The 17,409-nt window shown below is 32.2% G+C and overlaps 1 protein-coding gene across 2 annotated transcripts; it reads right to left on the reverse strand.

Moving 5' to 3' along the window:
• Positions 1–761: 761 nt before the first annotated feature.
• On the reverse strand, positions 762–3,965 carry LOC127734027 (uncharacterized). Of its 2 annotated transcripts, none has more exons than XM_052243582.1 (2): positions 1,060–3,965; positions 762–881 (listed from the first exon to the last, which is right to left on the reverse strand). In XM_052243582.1, the coding sequence occupies exon 1, from the start codon at positions 2,780–2,782 to the stop codon at positions 1,925–1,927; it is 858 nt and encodes a 285-aa protein (XP_052099542.1). In that variant the 5' UTR covers positions 2,783–3,965; the 3' UTR covers positions 762–881; positions 1,060–1,924. The 2 variants fall into 2 exon arrangements, with proteins under 2 accessions (XP_052099542.1, XP_052099541.1); XM_052243581.1 differs by having other exon boundaries at positions 763–1,249; positions 1,596–3,965.
• Positions 3,966–17,409: the final 13,444 nt, after the last annotated feature.

Consider the following 17,409-nt stretch of genomic DNA (forward strand, 5'->3'; position numbering starts at 1 on the left):
AAACTTTTTAATTTATTGCTTCAAAGTTTTAAATTAGCCACTGATGAGTTTATATGTACACTATATGGTGACCATTTAATGTAATTAAAGTACAGGAACACACCTTTCACTATTCTGTTTGCTATTGGTTATTTTAACATACTGTTCACAATAAATTAACCTTGCTTTCATTGCATACTGGAAGAAGTGGGTGTTCTTTGGTGCATACTGGTTCACAAGAGAGTGATACACCTCAAGGCCATATGTCTGGTGCACTGGTGACAACTTTTTTAAATCGTTTAGCAAATATTTGCTTTCGATTACTTCCAGAACAAGTTTATGAGATCTGGAACCTAAAAATTAAAATTGAATATCATTTATTAAAGAAATAATTTGAGCCATAGAAATGTATAGATTCAAACTTCAATGCCTCACTTAGATGCGAACATTTCATTATATATGGCTCATGATATAGACATTTTATAAAAATAAGAGGATGTGGTATGATCGCCATTGCGTCGATCTGATAAATCAAACCTTTTTATTTTTTTATTTAAATAGTTTCTTATTTTAATTTGTACAAAAACACGAAAAATCACAATTCGACTTTTATCATAGAAATATGGAAACCATTTTTATTTCAAGATATTTTTTACCTTGTTTAAGCCAAGCTCTTTGTTCTTCAAGTTCTCCATGGATACATTGCGGAAATACATTAGACTCATGGACATGTTTATTGATGATGTGGTTGGAAATTGATGTCCATTTGTGTATTTTCACATTTTGATCTTCCCCACTTGATGCAGCTACCCAATATGTATGGTTAACAATGCTCTTTATCCATGGTCTTATGTCCCCTGTATCTTTCTTCTTGGCTCTGGTTTCCAACTTTTTTGATATTCCTGTAAGCAATGGATTAAAGTAAATATTTCGAAATGCAAATTTTGTTTTATTATTTAACATTCTAAGAGTATTGCGGTTTTATAAAACAAGATTTGTTATTCAATTATTTGAGATTTTTCACTCACAACTTGATTAGATTGTATAAATAGCTATAGTAAGAAGTTGAGTGAGTTATACCTTTTGCTATATGCCATACATCGAAATAATGATTTATTTCTGGATGGTTGTCCTTCATGAACTTCTTAATCATAACATGTCTATCTGTGACAAGCGTTGAGACTTAAATATTATTAGTGTCCATAAGAAGGGACAAACCCCTCTTTAGTCCTTCCAATTCCATATGGGTTGACCCCTTAACTTCATTAGACTGAAATAAATAAGCAAACAATGAAATTATTTGTCATCATAATTTATGAAAACAATGAGATTTGGAGAAAATTTCATGAAATACTGGCCACTGGACAACAACAATCAATCCGTAGTATGCATGTTAAATTGTATTTATTCCTAATCATTTATACATATATAATTTAAAAATTAGATAAAAGCAATGAGATTTGGGTAATATTCATGAAATACTTGCCACTGGACAGCAACAATCAACCCGTTTTATAGTTGTATGCATGTTAAGCTGAATTCATTTGGAATCATTTATACAGATCTAATTTAAAACTAATATCGATAACCCTATCAAGTGTTAAATTAATGCAAACCTGAACAAGCTGAATGTCCAATATTTTATTTGTGTTCAAGTCCATCAGGGTATAACTGCCATATTTAGCACTATAACCAGGACTGTCACACCTTCCGTCGCCACCAAGTACTACTTGTTTATCTGGACCTGCAATATTAAAAAGTGTAATGCATGAAGATTATAACATTTTTATTTATATAATAAACAATGAAATTATTTCGTACAGAAAATATATTATGTTCTGTCACAAGATACTTAATTTGAGAGTGGGAGAAAATGAGGATAGAAATAAACATGTATTCCAGGAAATAAATTAAAAGAGACTTGGGTATAATAAACGAAGTAACACTATGAAGAAATATACATACCTTGCAAGGAAGTAAGGAGGTCTGCTTGCTGTGAGTCAAATTCATAAATAACAGCACATGATGTGTATGCTGTTTGCAGTCTTCTTACTGAGCGTTCACTAATACCTTTCAGTTTCATTTGATCGAATAATCTTACAATCTTGGCTGTATTATTTCCGCTAAACATTATGGCACTTGCAAGTAAAAGATTTCCCCATGGTAGTCTTTCATGACAGTTTTGGGATTTCCACTTGTAGACGTGTCCAAAAGCACATACAGATGATGTAGATATCATTGTCCCTCTACTGAATTCAATTATTGGAACGCACCGACTGTTACACTCTCTACATACTGAGAGTAACTGAAATAATGCTGTTTCAGAGACCATGTAATACTTTTCTTCAATTGGATTATTATATTCTTCCATCCTGTAATTGCTTGTTTCTTCGTCTTCATCAGAACCATACTCATCATCTCCATCTTCTTCCTCGGACTCGTTATAAATATAATCAGGATCATTATCATATTCATCTACATCATCTTCATCATCATCCATCTCATCATTGTCATCCAAGTTTTGTTCGGTCGCTACCGGTGTATGGCTACTGATTGTAGTATTTGCGGTTATCAATTTTTTTGATGTGGCGACTAGACATTCTGAATCAATATCTGAAGGGTTACACTGGATGCCTTTTGATTTTCTCTTGGGCTTTGACGTTTGCAATCTTCTTGTTCTCTGTGGAATGGAATCTGTTTGAAATTTCTGTGTTGTCATGTTTGTGGCATCGGTATTAGAAGCAGTTGTCTCGAATGTTTTTTGTACATCTACCGGAATTGCTTCCTCTTCCCGAATGTCCATACTGTCATGTGCGGGTGACGATTCAGTTTCAATGTCAATGGAGTCTAAAGACTTATCTAATGAATCACTGAAGGCCTCTTCAAGAACCTATAGATGATATTAAATTTTTATTTAAAAAAAATGCTTTCATTAAAAAAAATATATTCTCATACATGAATGTAAAAAAAATCATATATCCCGTAAATACACCTTTTTTTATGCGTGGTATTCGGGAAAGGACTGTCGCAGATTTCTGGTGGAATTGAATAATTGATATGTTTTTTTATGTTTTCTTTAGCAAGACTCGCGAAACCTTATTCGTTTATTTCATTTTATAATAGATTCAGAATGGCAATACACGGACTCCTTCTTCAAGCGAAATTATAAATTATCCTCAAACAACTCATTTCAGAAAAAAAAGTATACGAGAAAAAAAAATACTCGGAAGTCCTGAACATTTCAGTATTACTTACGATAATTTTTTTAATGGATCGTAGTATTTTGTAAATGGATAAATACCTTTTCATGTTAATAAGATAAATGCCTGTGACAATTTTCAGAAGAACAAAAACGGGAAGAAAGATATACAAATATAATAATTGTTTATAAGTATTGAAACCATACAGATAACCATGAACGTATGTTTCACATAAGTTTCGATGAATAATAAAGAGGATCAATTGTACCTGACGTTTCTGTCTTTTTTCGAAGGCCGACCTAGGCTTTTTAGGAGAAGATGGTCCTTTTTCTGCATCCACAACTACAGGAATGTCGGGTACGGCGTCATCTTTCAGTGCTGCCTTCGCACCCGGATATCCCAATTCTAAAAGTCTTTCTGGGTGTCTGCTATACTGATGAAGGGTAAAATGCTTAGAACAAATTCTGCTATGTTTAGACGGTGTAAAGTCCTGTCGTTTACAATAGTGAACCCAAGCTCGATTTCTCTGAGAATCTTTCGGAAAAGTAAACCAATATATATTTTTGTCACATTGAGAATTGCTATTGCAACCATAAACCACACAATACGGCATATTTATACACTAATATTTACGAAATAAAAAATAATTACTTCTTACTTTTGAATAATTCTGCATAAAGATTTGCTTTTACATAAAACTAAAATATGTATGTAATATGAGATATGAATGGAACCCTATACTCATGGCATTTCTGTATTATCTATATAGTATATTACCACTGAGAATATACAGCTGGTAACACAAGTGATGTCATAGCCGTGAGCCTCGTTATCATGTCTAAAAATATGCATACAAGGGCGATCAAGGCCATCTGTGTTTACACTAATGATTATCACATTCCCTGATAAGAAATACACACAACAACATGAAGATATCGATTTTATTAACTATGAAGGTTTTATTTTACACATGATTGTTTGAAGTGGCCGGTGTCCTTTAAGGATAAACTCAGTTCACCATTACAGCTTAATCAAATCTATTAATGTGTATTTATGCTGCTAACAAAGCTAAATTATAACAAACCTTTACATGTATCATAAGAAAAATTGCAATAGCTTATAATAACGATTATCGGTGTTCCACTGTCTAGATCACTCTGTTCCGCTCTTCATAAACTTGCATATCACGGCTTTGTGACGTCAAATACGTTAACCTGGCCAAAATAACTTTGACCCAGACATATCACCGACGTCATTATGAGTGAAGCAACGTTAATAGGTTTGATTCGAACTTATCAAGTCATCTTCCAGTTGGCCGGTGAAATAAAGAAAAATTGTTTCTATCATTGCAAAATACACAAATGCAATCCGATAAATCGATTATTAGATTTCATCATATTTATACTGTAAAATATCAGCTGCTTGTCGCCAGCAGAACTTTGGGCTAACTACCATTATTGAGTGTTCAAGCGTGTATATACAAAATTGGTAAGTGTCACGTAACATACAGTACCAATGGTAACTTTTCCTTTCCGGGAAACCGGGACTACAATATTAAGCTATTGAAAAATATTGAATTGATATCATCTCAAGTTGTCCAGTGATTGTTCTTTAACAGAAGATATTACAACTAAGCAACAGAGCTCATGGCCACATCTTCTTATCTTTATATGATATCCATAAAGTAACTTGAAACATGCAGTCGGACACCACTGCATTGATTTAGCAGACGATATGCGCAAGTACATACATAAGTAAATCATATAAAACATACTTCATCGACTCAATCTAAACATTACAATATAGTTGTGTTCGGCAGGGTACAAATGTATAACCATAAAATATTAGATCTGGAGTATTAAAAATGTAATAAAAGACAATTATCCAGGTAAGGAATTGGTTTTAAATGAGATAAAAGTCGACACCCTTTCCCAATAGAATGTAGACGGCTAAATCGACGGTTAGTGAAGACCTGTATTTATGTGTTGACCCGTTGTTTATAAGGCATACACGTTATTAAAAGTGAATATTTGGTAACTAGAACAAATTCGATATCCAAAATTGGTTACTGCGTTATATTGAAAGGGTTGACTATTGAAAATTACACATATTCCCGGTCGTGAAACCTGTACAACACATGTGAACAAATGAATTAGAACAAAAAATCACTTCGAGTGTTTTACATATTAAAAATTTTATCAATAGTCAGAATAACTATCATGCTCATTTCAAACCTATATGTACAAGCATATCTTCGAAATAGATAGTTAAGCTGATGAAATGCATCGTCTCTTATATTTGGTAAAATCTTGAATCTTGACTGGTGATTTTTACAAAGGTCAACTTGCTGTTAATAATGTATGCATTTTTCTAAAGACTCCCGACACAATCTTATCCTTATTTGTCTCTATTACTATTCCCCAGTACCTTAGCTTAGACTTAGCCCAGTTAATATACAATGTCTGTATTTACGTTGCCATTATCATCTTGAAATTGGATTATCATTTCTAAAACTCGTGAATTAGTATCTTTATTGGTCAATCACATGTATGTACCTATCTACAAAACAAATGTTCGATAACCTTTATTTCAGACAATGAGTGTATAACCAAAGTGCTAATTCCAATGTATTTATGACAATTTAAAGTAACGCTAACTTACTGCAATAAATCACAATATGATTTATTGATTACAGATGCAATTAATTTTCTTTTTATAATTTACTTACTATTTTGTTTTTTTTATTGTAGAAGATACAAACCAAGATAAGAACAATCAAGACCATATTACTGACTTCGTGAAAAAATTGTAATGCTTGTCAATACTGGAAGCCTATATTGAACATAAATGCATAATATCGACCTCGAAGAAGGGCTATTTTCATACATCTTGCAGTCGTTGTATTTGGTTTTTGTTTCGCCTGCGACGAAAGTCGCAGTATGCGGGACATAGGTATTACTGTCCGGCGGCGGCGGCGGCGTAAACTATTTGTATAAAGCTTTCTATTTCAGAAGATAGAAGACCTGGATGCTTCATACCTTGTATGCAGATACCTTATTTTACGAACGAAGTTTCCGTCTGTCATATGTCCATTATCCTTGACCTCGTCTCATGATTCAGCGACTATACTACTTGAAAGAAAAATATAGTTTTTTTTGTCATGTGAATTTCTCACTTATTATGAGTAATGGGATACCTATATTTGCCTACATGTCTGTCGGGTAGGGTTCGCCTGACCTCGACCAGTGATCAAGGTTAAAGTTATGTGATTAGGTCTGTTTCTCAGATACTATAAGCAGTAGGTCAACTATATGTGGTGTATGGAATGATTATAAGGGGTACAAATTTTATTGGTCCAATAACTATATTCATCGAATTACACAATATAAGTGAATTTTTGATCACAACAATTTTGATCGATCTGATGAGTTACGCCCTTTTCAACCGATTTTTGTTTCAGAATGGGAGACATAGTGTTAAACAATCTGCAGGCAGCGACGGCCTAAAGTTTTTTTTTTTTAAAGCTGTATATTTCAAATGTTGCCCATTCGTTTGATGTATTTGAGCTTTTGATTTTGCCATTTGATTAGGGACTTTCCGTTTTGATTTTTCCTCAGAGTTCAGTATTTTTGTGATTTTACTTTTTTCTAAAGGTAGAAGACCTAGATGCTTCATTCCGTGTATGCAGATGCCTTATGTTACAATGTTTCTGTCTGTCATATGTCCATTGATCTTTTATATTTTCAATTTCATTAAGATGCAAGGAGAAATTTATCCCAAGAAGTGTAAATCTGTTGGAATCCCACTACTATCTCAACTTTACACACATAGTTTCTTGGATTAACTTTTTCCTCCCAATCCAAAACAACCTTGGTCTTGTCTAAATTTTTATTAAGGCCTGATAAACCTGCATATTTGTTTAAAATACAGAGAGATGCATTCAAATATTTTGGTGACCCATCAAGTGTAAGAGAAGTATCAGCTGCATATTGTGAACTGAGATACTCTGAGTCATCTATAGTGATTCCTTAATTTTGGTATAATTCTACCAAGTTTCACTGAACACAGTTAAAATATATATGGTGACAGGGGATCCCCTTGTCTACAGCCTCTCTGAATCTCACAAAATTCTGGCAATTTTGAGATACTGCAGATTGAAATAAAAGTAATGATACAATGTATGATAGATGGTCCGAAATTGAAAAAGTCCAATACGCTTTTAATAAAACTCTAAGAAATTGAGTCAAAGGCCTTTTCAAAATCATAAAGAAGGAAAATATTAGTTATGTCATTTTCTTCTGTAGACAATTAAATATCATAAGTTAGTCTAGTATTATTACCATTACATCTTCCATGAATAACCCCTGTTTTATCATTATTGATAAAAATTGACAAGATAGACGTCATTCGCTCTGCAACCAACCAGACCCGAGTTTAAATATATGTTTGTGTTCAAAAGACTTATAGGTCGCAACCTTTTCGTATATTGTCTTGGTTTATCCTCTTTTGGTATACAAGTGATTATTCTTCTATATTTTAGATACTGACATTTCACCCATACTATACCTATAGTTGATTGACCGTAGAACAAATTTCATTACGTTTATCCAAAAATATTTTTGAAAAACTCACTGGTGTATCCATCTGATCCTGGACTTTGTTATTTTTCATTATTATAATTGCTGATGTTAATTCTGAGTATTTCTCATTTCATTTGTTAGCTTTTAAACCTCTAAATATGGAATTTCCTAATTGAGATCAACATTTTCTATTGTATCTTTCTTTCCATATAAATCTTTATCATACAGTAAACTATTATTAAATTTTTATTAACTTTTTCAAATATTGAACAAGAAACAAATCAAGCCAAGCTTTGTGGATTAATTTTTCTCAACGTATATCGTTTCTTATTGTGGTAGAAATGTATAAAAACCCGGCCTCTATTGTAATCACTCAATCTTCGGCAACTTTTAGAATTATACCAGTTCAAGGCGATCGTATTATAACGAAACTTTTGTCCCCTGTGAAATTTTAGAATTGTACCAGCTCATATCGCACATAACTGTTCTTTTGTAATGCATATTTATGCAGTCTCTGTTTTAAATATTTAACCTGCGTCAACTTTGAAATTTTAGAATGATACAAGCGTGGTTCAGTTTTTGATTTGTATTACTTTCAAGATTGTTTTACTAATATCAGAATAAAATGATAAGATTTATTTACAATCATACTGATAAAAGATAATGTTTTCTTTTGTAATATTGGTGTTGTTTTGTACACTTTTTTATGCGTAGGTACTGCATTATATTAATCATAAGACATCCGATGGATAAGATATAATTTGCTGTAGTCACTACACATATATATATATATATATATATATATATATTTGCCTTCGGGTTTATATGATCCGTTCATCCTATTTTGACTCTTTCAAAATTCAAGAGTCTATCCTAAACTGAGGTTAATTATATGGCCTTCCAAATACCGTTTCGATTCCTAACATCACTGAAGAGACATTAATTGTCGAAATCCGGATATGGTGTACAAAGTTTTGCACCCCATGTTTGCGGTATGCCATCTTTTCCGCAAGTTTACTGTTTTCTGTTTGTAATAAATTAATAATAAGAACTATTTTGTTACATCTTGTGATGCGTTTATTTGGCAATCACCAATGGCAGTTAGCAGGGTTTTAGAACATCAGTTGTTCGACCTGCTAGTTACTTTGTTATGTCCCCGCAGCGGAGGGGACATTTAGTGTTACACGTGTTCGTCTTTACGTCTGTATGTCCGTACTTACGTCTCGAAATTGATTTTCGTTCTTTTACTTAAGTTTGCCTCCACCAAATGTTATGAAACTTATACACAATGCTTATTACCACAAAACACAGATCAAGTTTTAATTTGGGTGGCGTCACTTTTACCGTTCTAGAGTTATGCCCTTTACAAATGGAAAAAAATCTGAATTTTTCGTTTCCGTTCTCTAACTTATTAATAAGTTTGCCTCAACCAAATGTTATGAAAATTACACACAATATTTATTGCCACAAATATCAAATCAAGTTTAAACTTTTATTGTTCTTGAGTTATGTCCTTTTATAAAGGGATATAACGCTATATGCAAGCGGGGGCATCATCTGTGTCCCATGGACAGATTCTCAATTTATTTTCTTTTATGTTGCATACATACAGGTACAATGTATGTTTAATATTTTGTTTGTAGCATTTTATGCTTATTTTCTCAGTTTTGTCTTGGGTGTTATATAATAAGAGTAGTAAGTCCTCGCTGTCTTACACCTTTAACGTTCTATTGCGGTTTTCCTATTGTTCAAAGACATCGGTCTCATAACCAAAAAATAAACATATATAACAGTTCAAAATGCATGAATTGTACATTTAAGTATATTTGGGGATAACAAACTACGTGTACTACAATAACAAAACAAGACCAAATAAACAAAGCAACGAGATAATAACTTACGTAAAAAAGTAGCATGCATGTTCATATTAATGAATATATATATATATATATATATATATATATGCAATGCAAGCATGTCTAAACAGTAAAGCATTCTAAATAAAGCAAATTAAATGACCAGAAGGAAAAATACATCTTGGGGTTCAACCAAAAACTAACCTATTTAGTCATATGCATTTATCAATTAAACAGTAACATTTTAGCGTGTGAGAATATTACACTATGAGAAAAAAATATACATGTAAATAAAATTAAAATTTGTACAAATGCCGATATTCAATATTCTTAATTATATAGTTGAAAGATATCATCTTAAAAGCGGAGCGTGAAGTTGAAAGATAATGCGAGCCTCTTTTCATTCTTCCTAAGAAGCTCATGTGTGAAAAATAGTATCAAAAATAAAAATACTGAACTTCAAGGTAAATAAAAAAAGGGTTGTCCATAGTTAGATTCAAACATAACTGTCATATTCCTGACATATTCCATGAAGAAAATGGTGATTTAAACCTGGTTTTATGGCTAGCTAAACCTCCCACTTTATAGTGCTGTTATATTAACAAAATTAAGTCAGCAACGCAAACAGACATAATTGGTAAATGTGACAATATTTGTGATCCAGCAGCCAAAATTGTATAAACAAACATCACAGACATCCAACACAACTGTACAAAAAAATAATACAAAAATACAAAAAACTTTGACAAAAACGCCAACAAAAAAGATCTTGTTATTCACATAAAATTCGACAAAGACGCTAACAAAAAAAAGGTTTTGAAGTTGATAATAAATAAAATAATGCCATACTAGTAAACACTTTCCCTATAAAATACATATTAAGTAAAGTATAAATGCCAGTCAGCCTCATTTGAATAAAGGAACAAGTCGACAAGAAAAGAAGCACAGTTGGTTTCAATTGGAATGTCGATTGTTAAAAGATAAACACGTCCTCCAAACGTAACAAATATCTTGTCAATCAAGAAATCATTCATCTTGATAATTAATGTCAATTTCAATACGATTCATCAATCCCTAAGACACCAAAGCAGGACCAATTCTTTTAATCTCTCTTTTAATTAGGAAGTGGAAATACTTGTGTAAAGGGTTCTCTAACAGATCTTTTGAATTTTTTAGTATCCATATCTGATTCACGCCGCTACTTGAGTAGGTTGTTTTACGATAGCCTGGCTTTAATTGTTGATAAAATTGATTTTATTAATTTAAAAAGAGGTTTCCTGGAGCACTTGGCAGACCCGGCTATATATAAGGACACTTATGTAATTTAGGTATCCATTACAGTTAAGGAAGATCCAAGCTCTTCATCTTTGGTCGAAATACCGAAAGGAACTTAGAACAGACCTATGATTATTCAAGATTTCCTCCTTTGTAAGTGTTGTGGAGGTAAATGTTAAGTTAACATGTGAATTTGTAATACCTTATTCCGTGATTTACACACAATGTTGTTTGCAGCTTTATCTGCGAGAGCCTCAACATATATAATTTGTCATGAATGTAGAACAATGCTTTGCTTTTGGGTCGATGTAACATGTGTATTCTCAGACTAATTCATTTTTGTATTTTTAATTCGTAAAGACCTCACAATCTTAACTCATTCGGAAAGGGTATCTATGTATTCTTTTTCTCGTTTACCCAATAATTTCTTCAGGAATATGGCAGTTGTTTTTCACTTGTTTCGTTGTTTGATTTTTTTTCGGTTTTATGGACTTCCGTTTTTTGAATTTGCCTTGGGGTTTGTCGTGTTGTTAAATTTTTTTAGCCCATTTTCTGGCATAATCCTCAAATGAATCAATCAGTATTTTAAAAGTTGTGTTTCCAATAATGGATTAATCTTTACATTTTTTTGAGCTTTTGATAACTCGAAAATTGTGCAAACGCCATCACCAGTTGTTTAATCATTATGGAAATAATAGATATTTACTGATCTTCAAAGTAAGAATATTGCCAAAGTTGATGGCATTGAGACCATTGTTGACAAAGGTCAGTTATAGACAGGACTCATCTTTTCAAATGCAAACTAGTCTGAAAAGTCTGTGGCGGAAATTTTCGAGTTGATATCTGTAGTTTGTATTGGATTGAATGGGGGTTTGTAAAAGTTGTTTCCAAATATAAGTTGTATGAAACAATGAAGTTTAGAAAGAAATAGTGAATAAAACTTCGTGCTAATTTAATGAATATCCAACGGCTTTTGTATAAATGGCAGAAGGTCATTAATGAAGACATCATACACCATGTATTTGAGGTATTGTGTAATGACCATGACCATCACTGCAGCTATAAGAAGGACCAAATATAATACCTTCACTATCAATTTTGTCCTGCAACCATATGGTGTCGCAATTCCCGATTCCCGAATCCAATTGTCTTTCTTTCTTTTTTTTTTCTCTGGAGATCTGTTGCATTAAGGATTAAAGTGTAATTATTGAATGGTTTAAATTAAATCATATTTAATCAATCATATAATATATCTACTAATGTATCAAACAATAGTACCATATTTTGTATAAAATGACATTTGACATTTATTTGATGATGATAAACAGTAACTACTAGTAAATAACATTTATTGCAAATTCACAAAAACTTTATTAAAAATAAATTAGTATGATATTAAAAGTTTCTTCGTTTATAGTTTAACATTAGTTTGCCATTAAAACCAACGTCGATTTTTTTTTTTTTTTTTATATTTAATTTGTTTAATAACATTTTATTTTACACAGGCATTACATATTTTTGTAAAGTATATGTTGTAAAAAGGAAATGAAAATGCGAATGCATCATACAGAAAAAAAAAATAAAAAAATCAAATACTCAAGTCGAATATCAATTTTATGGACATCCCCTTTTGTACATTACCTTGGAGTTCGGTATGTTTGTCATTCTTTTGTTTCCTTATTTCTGTCGTACAATCACCATCACGAATTGGTTGACTATGTGTCGATTTCTCAATACACTGGCGACATGTATTCGTGAATTTTTTTTATCTATATATAAAAGTATAGTCGTCGGATCTGAATTCAACCGATTTTGTATTGTTCCCGATTGTGGCATTTTGACTAAGTGTGAATTCAAAATGCGGGAGATGCATTCATAGCAGGAGACGATTACCCTGTCAACGCAGCTGTTCTCGCTTCTTTTGGAGTTCATGATATCTCCTCAATTATATTGTTACCTTTATTTGTCTCTATTAATCGATTAAGTTATTTTAATATCGGTAGACTACTGTCGCCTCCAATACAGTGTTCAGAAAAATCTAAAATGAACAATTGTTTTGCGTTTCAAAGTTTCCACGATGTTCTTTTCAACTCAAAATGTTTTGTATGATTTTTGTGGTAAACTTACACTATTTCCTTTGATGATTGCTAAAAGTTGTAATGTTATCTTGTCGTCGTCTTTTCACGGTTCATCTTCTACTTAAGATACAACATTTTTTTAAACTATCAACGGTAGATCATATAGAAATTTGCCTCTGTTGATACATTGTATAATTTGTAAAGATTTTTCTCATTTTATATGAAACCCGGTCCTCAAAGATTGTTATGTTTTGGATAGACTGACATGAACAATGCACTTTGTGAAAAAGGCTCCTGGCTTGGGACAGGCATATACCGAATGCGGCTGTGTAAAATATGTTAGAGGTGCCAAACCTCCCCTTTCCTGGGACAACAGTGCATCAGTACAACACAAAAACAAATTGAACAAACCAATAAACAAAATCAAGTACTACAACAACAAACGACAACCACTTAATTACAGAAACCTGACTTGGGACATGCAAATATAGAAGGTTGTTGGATTAAATATGTATTTTTTTTTTATTTTAGAAATGGGCACACTATGTACCCCTTTACCACAAGCTGTCATAAAACAAAACATAATTGTAAAATGCAAGTGCAAATACTACGAGCACGGGTATGCATTCTACTGCATCCTAACAGCACAATTTATATTCCTGTAATCAGGTCTGTTCCATATTTTTGTGTTTTTCAGGAAAATAATGGAAATAGACAACTTCAAACTAGAATCTATGACAAATCTTCGGTTTTTAAAATAGATAACAACCTGCTTCACAAACGAATCTTATAAATCAACTAATTCATGATGGTGACCGTAAACGTTTTGTAGTATTGATTCAGTTTCCGTATAACGCTGTCGAAGCAGTGTTTTTTTGTCAAAAGCAAACCTGTTTAAAAGGTTGTCCGTATAGTGTGAAGAGCGTCTTTAATGACATGCCGACATTGTGTCCAATCTTTTTTCGATGGAGAAATGTTTTGCACAAAAATAAGAAGATGTGGTAATGAGACAACTCTCTCCCTAACGTGGGACAGTGGTGTAACAGTGGTTCTTTTTTCATAAAATCTCTGTATTGAACAATATTTTGTTTCCCCGTATTTACATGGCCATAGGGACCATATCTTAAATTCTATGATTCAGTCTCAAGTTGACAGAGCATTATTTGCTATACTGAAGTCTAACGAAACTTACGAATAAATAACAAATAGAGTTGCACTGTTGTTTTGTATGTAAACGAACAAAATAGGTGGTTCGATGTTTCATTGCAAATCATTGAACCACCTAGACCGTAAAATGTTGGTAGTATAGATTTCAGTCGTATTTCCTAATAACTGTGGACAGTTGTTTTATCAGGAGCACACCTCTTTAAAAGAAGTCCGTATAATGTGCAGATGTAAAGATGCATAGTGTGCTAGTGACCTAATACGATATATATGGAGTCAGTAAATTCCATATGGGGTGAGAGCGAAGGTCACTAGCACACTATGTAATGAATTTATCTTACCGATTATCTTAACATGTGGTGTTATTATTAAGAACCTACTTCCATTGGTCTATTCAAAAACAAATGCCAACAATAACAATTTGTTAGCTTTAAATGTGTTTTATGAATTTATTTCAATCTTTCATCATCAATTACTTCGTCTGCTGAAACCTTTAAGATTTTTCCTCAACACTGTGTTGTTTTTATAAAGGGACGTAACACCACTACTAACCCTGTATTGAAATAAGCCCCGCCTACTATCCCAATATGGAATATACACGGTCTCCACGCGGTTGCTTTTAACCAATCATATTCCTACAAATGTATAGGAGGTAAGATGAATTGAGATATGTATATAACGCCATACGATTTGGAATAGGTATGCTATCACTATGAAATAGGTAGTCGTTATTGCAACGTTGAAGTTATATTGTTTATCACAGATTCTAGCTATATATAGTTTGGAGCCGTCCATCTGTGTCAGTATCGAGGAAACGGTCATGATGTGAAACAGACATTTCTAATTCCATTAGCATTCTTAATCTGAAATTCACTGTATTATAAGTACTATTGAAATAATGGCTATTGAGTGGCAGGACATCATCAATAAATCAGAAAGTGAAATTAAAGAATTCTTCGATATGCACTTTTTAATTTTGTCTTTTGAGAAGGATGTGTTTGCATTCTATTTCAACTGAGCACAGAGACTTTTTTCTGCAAGTCGGGATACGATATATTTCAACAGAAATCGTTACTTCACAAATTTAAAGAACATCATCACAAATTGATGACTGACAAGATGTTTTTGTTTCTCAACTCACGAAGACGAGGTTCCAAGGTGTAAGATCTGAGGTTCTAAATTAATCGTCTGATCTGTGAATTTACCAATTGTGTCCTTTTTCAATCGCGACATTTCGACTGAATTTGGATTTGCATGACTTATGCTGCATGTATAGAAACGAAATTTGAAGATCGGTAAAATACTGTTGCCTCTAATGTATTAATCATTCAACTCTCTTTTTCCGGTAAAGTTAGATACTTTGGAAATTTATGTTTTTCATTTTCTAAGATGCTCTGATAATCGGTAAAAAGTTATTAAATAATAGTCACATCAAAATTCCTGACGAAAATAACACTTTATAAATTTACCTTCAATAGGAACCACAAAATGTCATAGACAAAGTCATTTTGTTTAAACATGTTTATTTTAAAAATACAGCAAGCGGATTAGACACAAGCTAGTTCAAGTTAGATCTTCTACTCCTGAGAAACAATATGAATCAAATAATTATACAGCATGCAAATATTTAAATTATACCCCGTCAGATGCTCCGAAATTAAGAATGGAGATTGATGCTGACGTAAATTTCCCACCGGGATAATTGTGTTGCAATACAAGTTCTTCGGAAATGTTAGGCAATTGAAATATTCATTACAATAATCGACCATTTCATAAAAATTATATTTAAGATGTGTCAGACACAACCATTTCATCCTGTTTTTCCTTTCTTCCAATTGAAATATGGCATTAGTCTGGACATTCGAACATAATGTTCAAAAGTTTAGAAATGATATTTATATAACATGTATAAATTATTTGCATAAAAAATACAAGATGACTATTCAATCTGTATCTATTTATATCTACACAAAGGCTTTAAATATCAAAAAAGCATGCTCTATTTATTCTTTTTTAAAGTCTTTTTTTTTATTTTGGTTATTTGTAGCAAAGCACAAAAACATATATATAGAATTGAACAACATATAGTTTTACAAGTATGTACTTTTGAGTTTTGTCGCATTGTTCGATGAACATTTTATTAATATAAACGCCGGGTAAAAATGAACATCTCACAATTGTATAACTTTCGTCGCCTCAACTCACCTCAACCTATCTTTTAAAACGTTAGAGTCGAATAATGCTTTTTTTTCCAGGAACATAGGAAAACTTTCAAAATATACACCAACCACATCAAAAATCGGTAAGGAATTTTAGATGTGATTTTCTTTAGGAATGTCTTATTAGTCCGTGTGTCAGCTGATGACGAAAATGACTACTGGAGACAGCAATGTTTACTGTTAATTCAAGATACGTAATAGGAACGATAAATACATGCATTTTAACACAACATAAAAACAAAATGAGTAGAGTACATGATATCAAGAAATTAAAAACAATTGATATTAACAACTATTTTTGATTTACGGCAAAATTTAATACTTGTGACATGATTTAGGGAGCTAAGAAATTTCTAAACGATCGTATTCCAACATTTGCATTTGACAAATGTTTGATGCACAAAACCATATGTTTCAGAAAAAATGATTTTTTTTTTAACAAAACAACATTTTCCTAACAATATTTAATTGTAGTTTTTATTCTAAACATACATTCTTTTAATCCTTTTTTCATATCAAGACAAGAATTTTTAGAGAAAAGGTGACAACGGGAACACCGCTTACAGAAAAACGTGGTTGTAAATTGTTCGAGGAGGTGAACTTGTATCATATCAAAGTCTCTGAAAGATGGGTGTATGACAAGGGCTTGAGATTATGATGTGATACTTTTTTCTTATCTTTTAATAAACGTGCAGCAAAGATTATCATCTTTAAAATGAAAATTTGAATTTACAAATGTATTGCGCTAGATTCGCTTGTATGGCTTTGCCTAACATAACATTCCAACAAGCTGCAGCAGTTGCCTGAAAATGGATGAAACAACACCAGTAAGCAGTTGCATGTTTCATAAAATTTCACAGACATCACTTAAAATGTATAATTGTAATTGTGAAATAACTATAAATCAGTGTTTTTTTACCATACAGACAATTTTGATTTTGATTTTGTCGCAATAAGAGTTACTTTCCATATTTCACGACTCACCTCTAAATGAATCTACCCATATCTTAAAATTGTGTGATCAATATTGAAACACTGTTAACACAAATCAAGACTGC

Source organism: Mytilus californianus, unplaced genomic scaffold, assembly GCF_021869535.1.
Source record: "Mytilus californianus isolate M0D057914Y unplaced genomic scaffold, xbMytCali1.0.p SCAF_3, whole genome shotgun sequence".
NCBI lineage: Eukaryota > Metazoa > Mollusca > Bivalvia > Mytilida > Mytilidae > Mytilus > Mytilus californianus.

Excerpts from the sequence above, each read along its gene's own strand:
- LOC127734027 (XM_052243582.1), bottom strand. The coding sequence starts at position 2,782 with ATGGACATTCGGGAAGAGGAAGCAATTCCGGTAGATGTACAAAAAACA.